General features: G+C 60.1%; 1 protein-coding gene and 1 long non-coding RNA gene across 2 annotated transcripts in view; one reads left to right on the forward strand and one right to left on the reverse strand.

Annotated features, from left to right (window-relative positions):
- Window positions 1–2,543: 2,543 nt before the first annotated feature.
- Niban2 (niban apoptosis regulator 2) overlaps window positions 2,544–18,061 on the reverse strand; it is a 48,448-nt gene continuing 32,930 nt past the window's right edge. Inside the window, exons 3-14 of the mRNA XM_005320988.5 lie at window positions 16,160–16,288; window positions 14,430–14,535; window positions 13,108–13,275; window positions 8,781–8,896; window positions 8,036–8,140; window positions 7,792–7,954; window positions 6,465–6,652; window positions 5,658–5,813; window positions 5,188–5,304; window positions 4,975–5,082; window positions 4,790–4,901; window positions 2,544–4,466 (exon numbers count right to left, since the gene is read on the reverse strand). Of these exons, the coding sequence (XP_005321045.1) occupies window positions 3,871–4,466; window positions 4,790–4,901; window positions 4,975–5,082; window positions 5,188–5,304; window positions 5,658–5,813; window positions 6,465–6,652; window positions 7,792–7,954; window positions 8,036–8,140; window positions 8,781–8,896; window positions 13,108–13,275; window positions 14,430–14,535; window positions 16,160–16,288 (2,064 nt within the window). The 3' untranslated portion in view covers window positions 2,544–3,870. The remainder of the gene's footprint in view (window positions 4,467–4,789; window positions 4,902–4,974; window positions 5,083–5,187; window positions 5,305–5,657; window positions 5,814–6,464; window positions 6,653–7,791; window positions 7,955–8,035; window positions 8,141–8,780; window positions 8,897–13,107; window positions 13,276–14,429; window positions 14,536–16,159; window positions 16,289–18,061) is intronic.
- Window positions 5,810–8,656, forward strand: LOC144377366 (uncharacterized). The gene is made up of 2 exons (XR_013438314.1): window positions 5,810–6,234; window positions 6,337–8,656. It is a non-coding gene; the product is annotated as an uncharacterized LOC144377366 (long non-coding RNA).

Genomic DNA, 18,061 nt, shown 5'->3' on the forward strand with positions numbered 1-18,061 from the left:
CTCTGAGAGCTGGATGCCTCTTCCCTGTCTTCTCCTGGGGACTTCTGATGACGCCCCTCCCACCCAGGCTCCTGGCTTCAGCTTGGTCCAGAGGAGACCAAGGCCAGAGGCCTGAGGCCAGAGGCCCGAGGCCGAGGCAGCCGCCCACTTTCTGGAGACATGGCTTTTTTTCCTTGGCAGTACGGGCCTGAGCCCAGGGCTCTACCACTGAGTTACCCCCCCCACCCCAGCTCTTCTTCTTTTTTATGTTGAGGCAAGGTCTAAGTTGCCCAGAGGAGCCTCAGACTTGTAACCTGGAGGACGTGATTGTGGCTCCCTAATCTTCACGAGGGCCAGAGACAGGTGTTCTGTCCCTCTTCCGGCGGAGGAGCTTGAGCTCAGTTAGAAACTTGCAAGGAACCAGCGACACACAGCTGAGCCCTGGCCTTTGACCCTGTGGCCCTTTGTGCATCCCAGCCCTGGTGACTGAGAGAGGGTGGGACCTAAGCCCCAGGCCACCAGGCCAGGCTGACCAGGGAGCCGACATCCCCCATGGCACCCATCGGGACATGGTTTTGGTCCTTTACTTTTTCTGTTCTTTTTAGTTACGTATGACCGTGGAGTGTCTTGTCACCTATTGCACACCCATGGAGCTCCACTTCCCTTTCTTGCGTCTGTACATGGTGAGGCGTTGCGCTGGTCATGTATCCATATAGGGACGGAGGAATGTGATGTCCGATTCATTCTACTGTCTTTCCCATTCCCATCTCCTCTCCCTCCTCCCGCTCCCCCATCCAATCTGGTGAACCTCCATTCCCCCCACCCCACTATTGTGGTTCAGCATCTGCATGTCAGAGAGAACACTTGGCCTTTGGTTTTGGGGGATTGGCATGATAGTACCAGTTCCATCCATTTACTGGCAAATGCTATAATTTCTCCCTTCTTTATGGCTGAGTAGTATTCCTTTGTGTATATGTACCACATGTTCTTTATCCATTCATCTGTTGAAGGGCACCTAGGTTGGTTTCATAGCTTAGCTATTGTGAACTGAGCTGCTGTAGACATTGATGTGGCCACATCACTATAGTAGGCTGATTTAAAGTCTTTTGGGTAAATGCAGAGGAGTGGTATAATTGGGTCAAGTGGTGGTTCCGTTCCAAGTTTTCTGAGGACTCTCCATGCTCTTTACAGAGTGGCGGCAGCAGCTTGCAGTCCCCCTGGCAGTGTTCAGGTGTGCCTTATCCCCACTTCCTCGCAACGCTAATTGTGACTTGTATGCTTGATGATTGCCCTTGTGACTGGAGTGCGATGAAATGTCAGTGTAGTTTTAATTCGCATTTCTGTAATTGCTAGTGATGTTGAACATTTTTTTATATTTGTTGACCGATCATATTTCTTCTTCTGTGTAGTGTCTGTGCAGTTCCTTTGTTGATCAGGATTATTTGTGGGGTTTTTTGGAGTTAAGTTTTTTGAGTCTTGTTTAATTATTTTTAGTCGTAGTTGGACACAACACGCTCATTTCACTCATTTATTTTATGAGGTGCTGAGGATCGACCCCAGGGTCCCACACATGTGAGGTGGGTGCTCTACCGCCGAGCCACAGCCTCGAGTTCTTCATACATCCTGGGGATTGGTGCTGTCGAGGTGCGGGTGGCAGGATTTTCTGCCCTTCTGGAGGCTCTCTCTTCAGGTTCTTGTTTCCTTTGCTGTGAAGAAACTCTCGTTTGATACCATCCCATTTATTGAGTCTTGATTTGACTTCTGGCACTGGAGGAATTTGGTTCCTACGCCAACATGACGAGTGGCTTTTCCTCCTGGTAGGACAGGGTCTGATGCTGGTCGCCTGCGGAGAGGGTGGGGTCCAGTCTCACCTTGTGCCTGTGGATTTCCTCTTCCCAATGGAAGAGGCTCTTTTCCCCACTGCACGTTTCTGGCGCCTTTGCCAAAGGGATATGCTTTACCCGCAGAGGAAGCACCCCACCCTGCCGGCTGCAGAGGGCTGGGTGTCCCTGTGCGGTCCTCTCAGCTAGGGTGCCCCACCCCTTTGGGCCTAGAGCTGCCCTGAGTCTCCTGGCCCCCGATGTGAAGTCCACAGCCTACAGAAGTGTCCCTCAAACACTGGCACGTGGTCAGGTCTTGAAGAGGCGGTGTGGCCGTTTGCGTCCAGCATGAGCCTGGGCCAGTCCCTAGGATGGACACCCCGGGGCCCTGACTGGCCTCAACACATCTGCCATCCCTCTGGGCCTTACTGTCACCCAGTGCTGCTGAGAGCACCCTGCATAGGTCTGGCTGAGGAAGCCACCTGAGTTGCCATGAGGACAGTCCCCTAGGATAGGAGCTCCATGGGCTTGGACAGGTGTTCTCTCTGAGCCTCAGTTTCCTCCTCTATCAATGGGAGGCTACTGGAACACAGACCAGAAACCTGCTGGTACTTGGTGAAGTGACGAGCCCAGAAGCCGAGTCACAGAGCCCCAGCCCCAGCCCCAGCCCCAAGGAGACTCCTAGACACAGGCCCTGGAGCCAGGTCCCCCCCCCACGCCCCACACCAGCAACACACAGGGAAGTGGCTTTAAATAAAGCGTTTATTGATTAGCGAAGCTTAAGAGTTTGCATAGGATCTTTGATACCGTATCTGGGAACAATGATCGAAACCCCCAAGGCACTAGGAGAGATCAGAAGAGGTTAGTGACGTGACCAAGATCAGAGCTGGGGACTGGGGTCCCTGAGCACCTGTGAGCGCCATCCTGGGGGTCTCAGGCCCCTGCCCTGGAAGTACGTCCAGGGCATGGAGGCTGCAGGGCTGGGACACACGACCACCCAGGGACACGGCAGAGAGAGTTCCTGCCCAACCCACCCTCCCCTCACAGTGACAGGGGAGACCCTGGGGACGGACTTGCCCCTCACACCAGGAACAGATGGAAGGGACAAGGGCTAAGCCCACAGTGATTCACGGGGACACTGCGGGAGAGGCCTGGAGATTAGGATGAGGCCGAGCTCAGACGACTCCAGATCCTGGGGGTTCTCGGGAGCCTCCCTCTGTTCCTGGGGAGCCCCTTCCAGCTCCGGTGGGCACAGTCCAGCCCCTGAGCCCTGCCTCTGAGGGAGGGGGGACACCGGGGAGCAGGAAGGAGCCGGGCTGGCCTGGGAGACATGGGGAGCTAGAGCCCCCCACTCTGGCTCCAGCAGCCCTCACTTTGCCATCTCGGCTTCTTGCTCAGGTGACTGTAACCTCTGACAGAGGCCACCTACTTCCTCCCCTCGGGACACTTCCCCTCAACAGACCAGCACATTCTAGGCCTTTCTCCTCCACCCAGGCCCCTAGCCCCTCTCCCCTGAGAGCCCGACACCTCCCCCTCCTCCAGCACCCCGCCTGCTCAGGCCCGAAGAGCCCCCTCCGCCTCCCTCAGTGCAGCCGGTGCCAGGTCTGCATCCACCCTGGGACTGGCCTCTGGGGCCCGGCAGGGAGGCTGAGGAGGGGACAGGACAAGAGGCAGGGCCTCAGTGCTCCGCCTCCCCCCGCCACCCAGTGCCACAGGCCAGGTGCCATGCGGGGCCATCGACCAGCTTCCCAGGCTCCGTGGCGCAGCACCCGACACTCAGTCTCCCTCTCCCGAGGAGGACGGCAAGAGCAGGAGGGCGGGCGGAGGGGCTCCCGAAGTGTCCAGCCCCCAGCACAGAAGAAATCCTCGAAACCAGAACTTGCGCCTGAGATCAGCCCGCAGGGAGAAGGCAGGGAGAAGGGACTGAACCCAGAAAAGTGACTCAGGTGGGCCCCACCCCACGGTGCCACGCCACCTGCCCCGCCTCCACCACAGGGCACAGATGGGGTGCCGTCGCCAGCGCCTCAGAGGGAGGGGCCGGGTGCCGTGTCCAGCAGAAGGGGCGACCAGCCTAGAACTCCGTCTGCATCCCCAGACCGTCCTCGGTGGTGGTGTGGATGCGGGGGCAGCCGCTGGGGCTGGACACCTGCTCCCCTGTTTCCTGGTCACTGGGCTTGGGGGGCTCAAGGTCCACAGCCTTTCCAGGTGGGAGATGCTGAGCAGGTGAGGTGGGTGGCGAGGAGGCCCTGGGAGCCACCGTGGGCTGGGGACTCTCCTGGGCAGGGTCTCCATTGAGCAGGGAACTTTCTGGTGGAGGGCTCTCAGCTCGCAGATCCTGGGACAGCAGGCTACGGACCTCGGTGACACTGTCCGGGGACGCAGGTGACGGCGGCTCAGAGCCAGCCTGGAAAGGCAGCCCTGTGTCCTCGTCCTGGACCACGGACATCACCTGCTTGGCACGCCGTCGCTTTTCCGAGAGGGTGGCTGCTTCTGGGGAGCCAGGGCTGCAGCTACCCTCGCCCCTGTCACCACCACTGTCGCCGTACTCCTCTCCCCAGTCGATGGGCAAGCCCTCGGCCAGCAGGTGCAGGTTGGGGTCACTGTTGTGCATGACCATGCTGTCCCGGTACAGGTTGTGCTTCCGCTGCACCGCGGCCTCCTTCACAGCTAGGGGACACAAGGGGAGCGACAGACGCTCAGCACAGGGACCCGTGCCCACAGGGGACCGGCTTCAGCCTCTGTCAGGGTCTGTGACTGGGATGTGACTCAGTCCAGGCCTCACTGGTGGCTTAAGTAGCAGAGCTGGGACGCTGGCTGGCAACCACCAGGTCCCTCCCTGACTCTCCCAGCGAGCCGAGGTCCAGAGGGGACATGTGAGGCCCAGAGAGCAAGCGCTACCCTCCTGGAGCCACACAGCTACCAGTGGGCCAGCCCACCCAGGGCGGGGGCTCAAGCCTTTCCCTGCATCTAGTGTCGCAGCCTGGGCTCACCCTGCAGGATGTCCTTCACCACCGTCTGCAGCACCACCTCCTCGTACGTGTTCTCCACCAGGATGAACCTGGCGAAGTCCTCGAAGATCAGCTCCTGGAAGCGAGGCAGCTCCTGCGGGCGGGTGGGCAGAGACGGGTCAGGACGGCCAAGGGGCGAGGGGCGGGCGGGGCTGGGAGGGACTCACCGACTTGCAGGTGGGTGCCAGCTTCTTGAGCAGGAAGGGGATGGTGACCTGCAGCAGCGCCTCCCGGAAGAACCTCTTCCGCACCGAGCTGCTGTCGTAGTCGTATTTCTGTAGGGAGGAGTGGGGGGGCTCTGGGTGGGAGGCTCCGCCAGCCGGTGGGGGCAGTCCCCCTCGCGGCCATCAGGGTGCCCCCCAGGGCAGCAGCGAGCTCACCTTCAGCACGCGCTCCAGGATCCGCTGGATGGACTTGCACAGCTCCTCCTTGGTGGGCCCCTTCCCCAGCTCCTGGTGCAGGAGGGTCTCGAAGGTGTACACTGCGTTGTCCATTTGCTGCGGGCACACCAGAGTGACCTCAGCCCCTTCCTGAGGGCGCTGGATCCTCAGCCAGCCCCCGCCCGGGCCTGCCAGCTCTGGGCCTGCCCACGCGTTCACTGGGACTGTCCTGCCCCTGCCACAGAGACGGGCCCTGGGGCCAGTCCTGCCCTGAGAGCGGGAGGGAGGGGAGGGAGGGGAGTGAGGAGGGAGGGCCCCCCCAAGGAAGGGGAGCCAGCTGACTGGCGCTGAGGCACAGGCACAAGAGGACACTCTGACCCAGAGGAGAGGTGGAGGGAGCCGCGGGGAGCAGGGCCCCGGGGCGGTGGGCAGGGTGCAGGCCAGGCTGGGGGCAGCAGCCGGGGGCCTACCTCTCGCATGTGGATCTGGGCTCTCTGCTTGAACACGGAGGTGCTGGACACGTCGAAACGCTGCTGCAGCCCGTCCAGCCGCAGCGGCTCCATCTTCTCGTAGCAGCTCTGCATCTTCAGGGGGTGGTAGGCCAGCTGGGACAGCTTCTCCATGTACTGCAGGGAGCAGGGACGTGTGGACACGGGGCCAGGCGGCCAGGAACAGCCTCCTGGGGGTGCCAACCCGGCACCCAGGACACGAAGGAGGAGCTGAAGGCCAGGAGGCGGGGCCTAGCGCGTGGGGCTGCCAGCCCGCTCACCCCTGCTGGGTGACCCTCAGCGGTCGCTCACCCTTTCTGAGCCTCAGAGTCTTCAGCTCCAAAATTGAAAGGGGCTTTCTACCAGCTAAGGTCCTTTCTGTTTCTCAAATCCTGATCAGGATCCCCGGCCCCGCGTTTGGGATGTGGAGGATGCGGCAGGGACACAAGGCAGGCTCTGGCCGCACCTCTGGGGGCGTGGACTCCAGCAGCCAGACACCCAGGGAGACGCCCGCCCAGACCAGAGCCCTGGGGCCGGCCGAGGTGGCCGGTGCGAGGAGGTGAGGATCTGCAGGGCCTTCCCGCCTTCCGCCGCATCCTGCTTTAGGAGCTGCCGGCAGGGGTCAGTGTCCCTCTCTCCTCTAACTGCTGGCCCCCACCAGGACCTGTGACAACTGTGTCCTGGTGGCCCGCCCCTGGTCTCCAGCGGCTCCGTGTCTAGAGACTGAGCCTGAGAGGAGGGCAGCCCACGCAGGGCCACATGGCCGGCCCTGGGAGAGCCAGGCCTCACCTCGCCCAGCTTGTCGATGCCGCCCTCGTTGATGACGTTCAGGTTCATGTCGGTGACCTCCTTGAAGAAGACGTCGCGCACCTCAGTGAAGCCCTGGCTGGTGGGCACCATCAGGGCCTCCAGGATGGACGGGATGTAGGGCTGGACGTGGTTCCGGACGCACACCTCGGCCTTGGGGAGGATGAAGGCTGCGGGCACGGGGAGCTGGTCAGTGGAGGCTCCCGCCCTGGGGACACTCGAGCGCCTCCAGCTGTCCCCGAACCCGGAAGCCAGGGGCGTTCTCTTTACAGAAAACCACAAGTGGCAGCCACAAGCTCGAGGGCTCCAGAGAAGGAGCTGATAAGGGAAAAGGCCACGCAGTGAGGACAGGAGGCCTCGGGGATGGGAGCCGGCAGCGCTGACCGGGCCTGGGGCTGGTCTTCGCCTGCCGCAGCAGAGGGGAAGGGCCATCTTGGGGGATCTGGTGACTCTAGAAAAACAGAACAAGTGCTCCTGGGCACACATACTACCCGGAGGGGCCCAGAGCAGTGTGGCCCTGTGCAAAGTCGACACCCGAATTTGGGAAACATCCGGGTTTATCAGAAAGAGAGAAAGACGGCAACCTGCCCCGGGCAGCGCGGCCTGGCCCCGGGGCGAGGGCTCTCTTGGGCGCTCTGACCCAGCGTCTTCACCCAGGGGGACTTGGTACCACCCCCCTCTGGCTAATGTCAACTCTGGGTGTCTCATCCAGCTCCCCTGAATGCAGCTGGGGAGGGTGACCTGCAGGGGACTGAGAGCGCTCAGTGGACCTGAAGGGGACTGACAGGAACAGACTCCCACCTGGGGACAGAGAGGAGCTTGAACTGCCCTGGAGAGTAAATGTCCCAGAGGCGAAGCCACGCCGGCTGAGGGGCCAGGACAGCAACCCGGGCCAGCCAGGGTGACGAAGGCTGCGCGAAAATCCCAACCTTTGCCAGGCACGTGGTGCACGCCTGGACCCCAGAGCTCAGGAGGCTAGGCCCTGAGGGCTCTGGACGGCCCTAGGGTCTCAGAGACCCTGTTTCTAAATAAAATGCAAAAAAGGGCCAGGGACGTGGTTCAGTGGCTAAGCAGCCCTGGGCTCAATCTCGGTACCAAAAAACACAATAAAAAACCAAAAAACTCTCGGCCTCAGGACCTGGGTTCACAGAAATAACTGCCCCAAATGACGACTTGGAGGGACTGGAGGGGCCACAGAGGATCCTCCAGCCACACAAGGATCATGCAGCAGGAAGGAAGCTGTGGTCAGAGGGGGAGGCCTGAGGTCAAGCACCTTCGGGCTGTGGCCGCGGCACGGCCGGCTGCCCACCTCGGATCTTGCTGGCCAGGTGCTCCTTGGAGGTGATGATCTGGTCCATGTCGGTGCGGATGACGGCCTCCATGGCCGGCCGGGCCAGCTGCAGCTTGGACAGCACGCCCTGGAAGCGCGCCTCCGCCTGCTCGTACACCATGCGGTACACGGCGTCGGAGATCTGTGGCACAGGGGGCGTCAGCGCCGGCCAGGGCACAGGCCAGCTGTTGTCCCACCCCACCTCAGGGTCACGGCCACCCACCTGGATCCACTGCCGCTGCCGCTCCTGGGGCTTTCCCCTCAGCCGCGGGGAGAGCTCTGCCTTCAGCTCGGGGCCCAGCTCCTCCATTACCAGGTTGCTCAGGATCTGGGACCAAGAGGCAGAAGGCGGGGCAGGGCTGGAGCACCCAGCCACAGCTTCCTCTCGGCCACTCCAGCCCCTGCCTCTGGCTTGGCTTTGCTCCATGCCACCAACTGCCCTTGCTCCTGAGCATCGTCCCCACTGGATGGACCTGCCTGCAGGGTGCCCTGCAGGGTCCTCAGGATCAGGGGTTCCACCTCCGGGCCTTTGCACATGCTGCTCCCCACCTTGAATACTGCTCTCCCTTCCCCTTTTGCCTGAACATGCAAGTGTGTGCGTGGGTGTGTGGAATGCCAGTTTCTCCCGAGGGCTGGGGCTGCATCCTTCCTGCTCACAGCTGCACCCCAACACCAGGTCCACGGAGGTGATCAGTAGATAACAAGTATCACAGCCAGGCGCGGTGGCACACACCTGTAATCCCAGCTATTTGGGAGGCTGAGGCAGGAGAATTGAGAGTTCAAGGCCAGCCAGGGCAACTTGTGAGAATCTGTCTCAAAAAAATAAAACAATACCCCCACTTCACCGGCCCCCACTTGTCCAACTCTGAGCTGCGTCTCTTTCCAAACCTACAGTCCCCAGAACCCCCCTCTCTGCTCCAGCCCCACCCTCCTGGCCCAGGGTGACTTCCACAGGCCTCTGTCCTCACCTGCACCTCGTTCCCACACAGCATCTCCCAGGTGCCATACAGCTCCTTCGACTGGCGGTACATGCGGATGGCATCCGTGAACGCAGGGCCCTCCACCTTGGAGTCCTCCGGGATCCCTGCCCAGAGAGGAGGACAGAGGTCACCAGTGGTCTCCACCAGGACCAGCTGACTGACCAGACCCCCCCAACATGGCATGCGTGTCATGAGGGACACGTGACACCCTGGCAGCAGCTGTCGTGACAGGACAAGCAGCCCGGTGGTGCCCCTGTGCCCTCATCCCCAAGGCCCCGGACCTGGGCACTGCCACTAGGTCTATGTCACAGGAAAAGTCGGGCTGGCTCCGAGGTCACGCCGCCGGCTCAGCATCACCAGGACAGGAGGGGCAGGACCAGGAGCCACCCTCTCCCAGGGAGCCACCCAGAGCGGCTCCAGGGTCTGTGGCCACGTGCCCTTGTCCCTCCCCCGCGGCCCTGGATAGTGGACAGTTGCAGCTGGGCAGGCCACACAACCCGTCCCACATACTCGACCCTGTGGCCCAACATGAGGGCGGCCACCGACGAGCCGGGCCAACAGCTGACAGACAGACAGACAAGTGGCTGGCTGAGGCTCGCTCTAGGCCACCCAACCCAGAGGGGCCTCGGTTTCCTCTTCTGAACAATGGGAACGATGACCCTGACCTGGCCTCACAGACCCACTGGGGACTCCCTGGGTCAGTGTGGGGACAGGCTCAAGCTGTGAGGGCCGAGGGGCCGGTCGGGGCCTCCACAGGACACCGCTGTCTGTGGGGAAGCCTGGCAGCAGGAAGTTACAGAATCTGACCGAGGACGAACGTGGTTAGAACGCACAGAGCCACGCAGGGCGGTCTCCCCTGGCCACGTGCCTTTGACCACAATGTCCCCAGAGCCCAGAGAAGGGGAAAAGGCAGCCTCTGGCTCAGAACCCAGTGCCCACGGCAGTGACTACAGGGTTAGTCACCCCCGCAGAGAAAAAGCCCCGCTCTGCTGTGGGGAGGACCCCTGCTCTGCCCACACCTCGGGACCAGCCTCGGGACCCAGGGGTGCAGCTGGCGAAGCTGGGCACCAGGAAACCCAGGCCCAGCCCCTCCCCCATCAGGAGGGCATGCTGGGAGCAGGGGGGGTGTTCCAGCTGGCCCCCAGGGGTAGGGGCTGCACCCTAGAGACTGGCTTTGCCTGGAAAACCCGGCAGTGCACAGCAGCCTCTCCACATGAGGTCGCTGCGTGAGGTCCTGCTGGGTGGCTTCCCAGGGGGGAAAGGGTGAGGAGGGGCAGGGAGCAGGAGGGAGGCTGGGTGAGGCCCCCAGGCCCTGGCCACCAAACGGGAGCCGCTGACTCTGGGCACTCCCTCTGTTGCACACAGCCCGCACCCGAGTTTGACAAGCTTGGAGGTCACCTCTCCTGGGCTCTTCCTGTGTGTCCCCCAAACAAGATCACATGTTGAAGCCCTAGCCCTCAGGGCCTCAGAGCCCTGTGTGGGACACAGGACCCTACAGAGAGGCTAAATTGGAGGATTAGGGCGAGACCCCACCCAAAGGCTGATCCTTAACAAGAGGAAGTTGCTTAAAACAAGAAAACCAGGGCTTGGCACAGTGGTGTGTGCCTGTCACCGTCCCAGCTACTTGGGAGACTGAGGCAGGAAAATCACGTGAGCCCAGGAGCTTAGGGCCAGCCTCGGCAACTTGGTGAGACCCTGTCTCAAAATAAACTAAAAGGGGCGGGGGCGCAGCTCAGTGGCAGAGCGCTCGCCTGGTGTATGCCAAGCCCCGGGACCCAGCAGAAATACACGAAAAACAAAACAAAACCAAAAAATATGTGCCCAGAGGGACAACTCCGCTGACACCCTGACCCAGAGCTGGGAGAAAATGGCATTTCCACGCCAGCCCCGTCTTGGCCATTTGGTTATGGCAACCCTGGGAAAGTAAGAGACCAGGCCCAGGGGGGGGGGGACACCAGCACACCAGCTCATCGACCCTCAGAACCAGTGGGACGCTGTCCTCACCCAGAGGGAAGTCACCAAGACTGCCTCAGGCACACAGGGAAGGCAGAACCCACCACCCGCTGGAGAGGGCGGAACCAGAAGCCTCTGGAGAAGGGAAACTGCATTCCTCAGCCCTGGGCAGCAGGAGGAGCAGGAGGGAGACCTCAGACAGGAAGAGGCCTGACCTCTGCACTCGGGGCTCACACAGGACTGCACAGCCATGCCCCAGCGCCTCCTGCCACCCCCACCCCCACCCCTGCTGCTCCAGGAATGCAGGATGTGAGGGGGGCCCTAGGACGAGCTGGCGGCCACCCAGCTTGGCCTACTTCCCCACCCACCCCCCACTTCCTGGCAGCCCCAGGAGCCAGCAGTTCCAGACTCCACAAATTCCAGGCCCAGCCTCCACGAGGGAAGAAGCAGAGAACTTTCTCACAGTCCTCAGGGTGGAGCAAAGAACCGTGTCTGGAACCTGCCTTGCAGCTCTCGCCCTGGGGTGAGGGGCCAGCCCAGCCAGGCCACCCTTCCTCAGGCTGCCCCTCCTTCCCTGGCCCCCCTCCTGCCCAAGGCATGCCAGGCCCATGGGGCTCTGCAGGCCTCCGGCTGAGTGCTCCCTGCCAGAACCAGCTCACCCACTCTCCCCTGAGCCTTATCACCCCTACTGTACACCTGGGGACTGAATGGTGGCTCTCCCCCCATGTTGGGTCCCTACCCCTTCCACCACGTGGCCTGGGGTCACCCACCCAAACAGACTAGGTCAGCCAACAGCCCTGGAGAGGACAGCGCTGGCCCAGGGCTGGGGGAGGGGGAGGCTGTCCCAGGCCAGGCAGCCAGAGTCTGGGCCAGAGCCATGGCCCCGGGACCTAGGAACAGGAGGCCCTTTGTGGCAGCAGGGCAGGGCCCAGCCCAGGTGGCAGGAGTTGGCCTGGCTGCATCCAGGCGGGGCAGAGGCGGTTCTGAAGGGGGTGGGTGTGCTGGGTTCCACCCAGGGGCCCACACAGTCCCTTCCCAGGGCACAGAGCTGTGGCCAGGGCAGGGGAAGCGCAGCATTCTCCTTCTGCTCTCCTGGGGCAAGATCACCAGGAAGAAGTTCAGGGTCCAGGACAGGGTTCCTCCCACAGAGGCACTTGGCCCCCCACCCCACCATGAGAGACAATCCTAGACTTTCTTGGTACCGGGGAACCTTTTTGATTTAATTCTTTTGAGCCCTATAAGGCCAGCCAGGAGCAGTGGTAGAGGCCTACAATCCCAGCCACTCAGGAGGCTGAAGCAGGAGGGTGGCAAGTTGCCCAAGGCCAGGCTGGGCAACTTAGGGAGACCCTGTCTCAAAATAAAAGATATAAAGGACTAGGACTCAGTAAAGTGCCCCTCGATTCAATCCCTGGTACTAACACACACACACACACACACACACACTCTCACACACTCACAACAAGAGCCCTACAAGGCCCTTCCAGACTTGAACCCAGAGCGCCTACTTCAGTCCACTTCAGATTCCCCCAGGTTCAGGGCCTGGGAGTTCCTCCTCTGTTCAGCTCCTGCTCTGTCTCCCTCCATGCTGCCCCTCCAACCCTGTGACTATTCAGTCTCAGCCATCATTGCCACGATGGAGGCTGCCCTGACTGACTCCCCCCAAGTCTCAGGGCCAGCACCTCCCCCAATCCATGCACAAGGCTCCCTGGTGGCTCCCCCCACCCCCAGCACCCAACACAGCTGACTCATCACCCTGGTGGCTCATCTGTTTAACATCTGTCTCCCCCTCCAGACAGTCAGCAGGAACACAACACCAGGCAACACGCCTCGCTCCCTTGCTGCATCCTCAGAGTAGACACAAGTGTCAATAAATGAGCTGGAAGGGTTCCCACACAAGTTTACAGACAGGGAGGAAATGGTGTGCCCGGATCACCTTGCCTGTTGGTGGTCAGGAGGGAGATGATGTAATAAGAACAATCTTAACCAAGCAGGGTGGACTCTCACTGTGAATCCCTACAAACCCCCTAAGACACATGAGGGATTATCACTTCCATTTTATAGAGGATCCAAGAGGGAAATCATTTGCCTAAGGTCACATTGCTAGAAAGTGGTAGAATCAGGATGTGATTTTGTGATTCAGGGTCTGAGGACTCAGCAATCACACCTGTATGAACAATCTCCTAATTTTTTTTCATGTCCCCCACAGAAGTGTTTTCATCAAGGAAGATGAAGAGCAATAATCAAAACATTTTCTTACAGTCCCAGAAGGAAAATTGGGATGGCACATAGAGCTGGGATGCCACACCTCACTCAGCCACCAGGTGTCGCCACTCAGTACATAAACAAGGACTGCCCATCTCACCATTGTTGCAGTGCCGGACACAGTCCTGCATCACAGCCTGCCACTTGTCCTGCTCAGCTTCTGTCATCATGCAGAAGTAGTAGTGACGTGCATAAGGATGCCAGAGGATGAGTGGGAACTGTGTGGGACACTTGAGGATGGGGGCATTGCCCGATTTCGAAGTGGTGCCTGTGGAGACAGAACCTGCTAAGCAGATGCCCTCTGCAGTTTCCCAGGGTCACAGGACAGCAGGTCAGTGGGGAGGCAGCAGCCCACTTTCTGTCCTCCACAGCCCAGCTAAATGAATCAGGGTAGTGGAGGTAAAGTGCATCTGCCTCCCTCTCGGGTAAGGTTCTAAATTCTGTGTGAACAGGTCAGAGCCCTCAGGTTCAAGGCCAAGCATTATCTTCTTGGATTTCCCTTCAAATTTCAGCTCCAGAGGCCAAGGTGTAGTTTAAATGTCCCAGTGGGGAGGGAGGCCGCAGGGCGGGGAACAGAATAAATAAAAAGGAATTCTTCTCTTCTGATCCACGTGGATATTTGAGATCCAGGAGATCACTGGCCCTGGGCTGTGGCCCGCCCCTGTGGTTAATATGACAATAACAGTTCTGTGGCCCTGGCTCTGGGTGGGCCTGGGCCTGGTATACACAGCACTGCTCAAGGTGCCACACCCTAAGATCCGTCCTCTCAGCACCCTATTTCATAGAGATTGAGGGAGCTGATGGTTGGAGTCGGGAGGTGGCCGCCTGTGCCGATCCAGCCAGCAGCCAGGGTCAGGCCTGGTGTCCAGGAACTAGACTCCTGCCAAGTCTCAACCACCATGGGGGCACTAGTCCCAAATCCCAGCTGGGGGCACAATGTGTCCCCCAGCCCCTTGGTGCCCGGGGAGGTCTGAACAGCAGGTGATGTTCACATGAGCCTTCGTGGACTCCCGGGCACAGCGCCCCTCACATACAGCACTGAGGTGACGGTTTACAAGGCAGGGTGGCACTCGTCTTCTCCCTGGAGACTCTCAAGGACTCAAGGGGTCCTTGGGAAGGGCAGAGAGCAAGACCCCCACTCCTCAGCTGAGAAGCACAGGGCTCAGGCACGGCAGGACTCAGGTGGGGGCCCACAATGGTCCAGGTCCATCCCCCTGTGGCCTCAGGGAACACCCCTCAGGCCTACCAGGCTTCTCCTTTGCAGGCTCCGCTGCGGTTGGCCTCTGAGGGCAGCTCTAGGCCCAACTGGCCTCTCTGAAGATGTGGAGCCTGGAGTAAGCGTCTCAGGGCCACCCCCTCCCCTGGCCAACTCCTGAAGCCTGTGCAGGGCAGCGTGGCTGGGGTTTGGAGGGGCCTATTTACCTGGTAATGAGTTGCCAACAAGCTCTAGGTACTGGTCCACGGAGGTGAGGATTTTGTAGCCTGCACTGTTGATGACAGCTCGGGGTGGGACCTGCCGCTCATAGGCCTGGGGAGAAAACAAGAGATATGGTCCCTGAGTGTGAAGGGTGCGTGGCCAAGCCCAAATCCCATCTCCAACTCTGGCTCCAAGGCCCTACTCCGTGTTGTCTGCCCCAGGCAGGGAGGAGGAGAAGTCAGACCAGAAGTGGGGAGAGAGGGATGAGAAGAGTGTGACCACCCTGGTGACTAGAGACAGCTGGAATGGCAACCATTCCAGCCTAGCGCCAGGCTCCTACCTCAGAGCTGGAGGAGGATGGGGTGACAGAGTCCACACAAATTGTTGAGCAAGCGCCTGGCCCTAGACCAGGGCTCAGTGAGCCTTGCCGAGGTGGTAGCTACTATCATTACTACTGCCACTGCCTCTTCCCTTACCAACAGCTCCACTAGCTGTCTCTTACATACTGGGCAGTGTCCCAGGGGCAGTGCACGCTTCATTTCACAGAAATGCTCACAATCCAATAGGTGGATTCCTCACAAATTACCACAGGCAGGAAGTGGCAGATATGAGCAAGGGCTACCGGCCTCTAAAACCTGGGATCTTTGAGCATTCCCATGAACTGTCTCCCTCCACCCACAACTTCCTGGGTTCTAAGCACCACACAGGTCTCTTTTGGAGGAGAAATGGGTCAGCACACAGCTTTCCTCATCCAGTAGGGGGGAAATTTTGATGTAGTAGCTCATACAGCTGGGCTGCTGGGCTGCTCCCTGCCACTAGGTGGCACTATTCAAAACACTTCCTGAGAGCAGCTCAGAACCTTCAGTGATGGGCAGCCGGGTCCCAGATCTTCAACAGCACCCTAAAACTTGTTAGAAAGGCAGTTTTCAGTCTCTACCTCAGACCTGAATCAAACTCTGGGGGTAGGCCTAGTAACCTTTTTAAACAAGCCCCCAAGTTGATTCCGATGCATGGCAACGCTCGAGAACCACTAACCTGGGACTCAGGCTGCTCCTGTTTACATTACTTGAAAATGGACCTGCCCTGGGTCAGGAAAGCCGGCCAATCCCTTGGGCTACTCGGGAGAAATATTTGGTGGATGAATCAGGCCTATGGCTCAACCCGTTGGGGCTTCCCCAGGACCCAAAGCAGATGAGGCCAGATCAGCTCCCACTCCTCTCCCACATTCCTAGCCCAGCAGGGCAGCGGGAGTCGTGGAGGGAGAAGAGGTGCCTTGCCCAGAGGGCAGCCAGGCAGAGGGCAAGGAAAACAGCTTCCAGGGGTGTTGAAGAGCAAGGATGGAGGCGGGGGGGGGGGGGGGGGGGGGGGGGGGGGAGCCAAGGTGGGCGGAGGGCCCGGCACAGGCCTTGGCAAAGAAGGGATCAGGAATGTGAGGAGGAGGCTCCTGTCAGCTTTATGAGCTGGGCACCTGGACACAGAATGAAATGCCACTCAGAGAAGGAACCCAGGGGAGCAAAAGGGGCTGGGGTGCAGCTCGGTGGTAGAGCGCTTGCCTAGCATGTCCAAGGCCCTGGGTTCCATCCCCAGTAACGGGGGGGAGTAAACCAGGGGAAAAGGAGGTTGGAAGAGGAGGGAAGGCACCAAGATCTTGCTTTGGCCTAGACCACAGTGTGGGAAGATGGCAGGGGTGAGGGCCGGGGGCCTGGGGGCCCGGGGCCTGGGGGCCGTGCCTCACCACTTTGTTCTCGTACAGCACCAGCCCATAGTTGTGGGGCACGAGGCTGAAGCGGTTCCGCCACTTCTTGTTGTCCTCCTGGTACTGGAAGAGGTTCCCCGAGAAGATGATGCGCTCCTCCAGTGGCACCTGTTGGCAGGAAGGGGCAGGGAGTGAGGCCCTGGGCCTGCAAGGGAATGGGGTCTCCTCGGCTCTCATGCCTTGAGGGCACCCTCTGCTCCCACCCAGCCTCACCCAGGCCTCGTGGGGGACCTGCGTCTCACCCACTTGGCAGAAGAGCAAGGCTCAGGGAAGTGAAGGGGCTCTTCGGGGGGCCAGGCAGGGCAGTGGTGGCACAGGGACTCGGACCCAGGGCAGACACAGCCAACAGGGACTGGGTCTGAGAAGCAGGCTGCCTGCCCCAGCCACCCACCACTGCCATCTTGGCGCAGGGCAGTCACCCAGCTGGAGGGGACATGTCTACAAGCGAGAACCTCAAAGGCCCCAGTGTCCAAGCAAGTTTCTGCAGACTCTGGGCCTCGGTTCCCCTCAGAACTACAGAACCTTGAACAAGGTGTATCCAGAGAGCGTCCCCAGTTCTGAAGTTGACCAATAGCCCCCCTGAATGTGGGTGGGAATAGAGGGGATCTCAGTCTGGGTGTGTTCGGTGTGTGCTCTTGGGGCTGGGGATTGAACCCAGGGGTGGTCTACTACTGAGCTACATCTCCAGCCACTCTCCCTTTTTTTTTTTTTTTTTTGAGAGAGGTCTCACTAAGTTGCTGGTCTCAAACTTTCTATCCTCCTGCCTCCTGAGTCACTGGGATTACAGGCAAGGGCCACGGCACCAGGCTGCACATGCTTAATGTTTGGCCAGTGACCTGTGTGGCCTGCAGACATGCCCAGACCTCCTGCAAAGCCTCCCTTTCCTCATCTGTAACATGAGGACAGTGGCACCTGGCAGCCACTATCAGGAGGAGTCAGGGTCCGTGTGATGGTCTCCCAGTTCCATGGACTGACTTGGGGGTGGGAACTTGGCTCTCTGAAGAGGGTCCTTGGACCAGGGGCGGGAACCCAAGCTGAAGCTTTGGCCATCCAAGCACCCACTTCCTGAACAGACAAGTACCAGGAAGCTTCTAGAAAAGAGCCAAGAAGCCATGATGGAACAAGGGGGACTCAGGGTGGTCTAGTGCTGTTTCTCAGTAAATTCTGCTTGTTCTGTGACACACGCAGTTCCCCCTGTAAGAAAAACAACCATGGAAGCCCCTGCAGCGGAAGTGCAGGCCCTGCCTCCTGCCCCCGGCCCTGCGTGCTCCTTCTCCCCGGCTCCTCTGGAAGGACACTCCTGGAAAGGAAGGCCATTGTGCTCCAACAATAGGAGCCGCCATGCTTCCTACCCTGGCTGAAAATATTTACAGGAAAAAAATTTAAAAACTGCCCCCCTGCTGCCCCCCACCCCGTGGGCTGGCCGAGTCAGAGCTCAGAGCAGCCTCTATATTTAGACCACTGGAACCAGCCCTCCCACCGTCTTTTCCAGAAAAAGCAGCCAGAGGTGTCCTTCCACCCTGGAAGACCCCTGCCTGCCCAGCCCGGCCAGGCCTCTTTGGTCTGTGAGCCCCCAGACCTAGGACGGGGTGGTCCCAGCTGTGCAGAGGCAGCTGGGCCAGGAGTCAGACTGGGCACCCCACTGCCACGCCCACCCCAGAGCCCGGGCCACACACAATGGCTGCCTGGCTGCGGGTGTGGGTTTTATTTTGAAGACTTTCAAGTGGCAAAGCTGTGTTTGGAGGGGAGGCCTGTGGGAAGGGGGACGGAACCAACAACCCAGGCAAGACTCTGCAAAGCTTCAGAGAGCCAGGGCTCCGGCCCTGCCCAGTCACCCATTGGAGAAGCTGGGCACATATCCCCTCGGAGCCCTGTGGGGGG

Source organism: Ictidomys tridecemlineatus, chromosome 4 (genome assembly GCF_052094955.1).
Source record: "Ictidomys tridecemlineatus isolate mIctTri1 chromosome 4, mIctTri1.hap1, whole genome shotgun sequence".
Taxonomy (NCBI): domain Eukaryota; kingdom Metazoa; phylum Chordata; class Mammalia; order Rodentia; family Sciuridae; genus Ictidomys; species Ictidomys tridecemlineatus.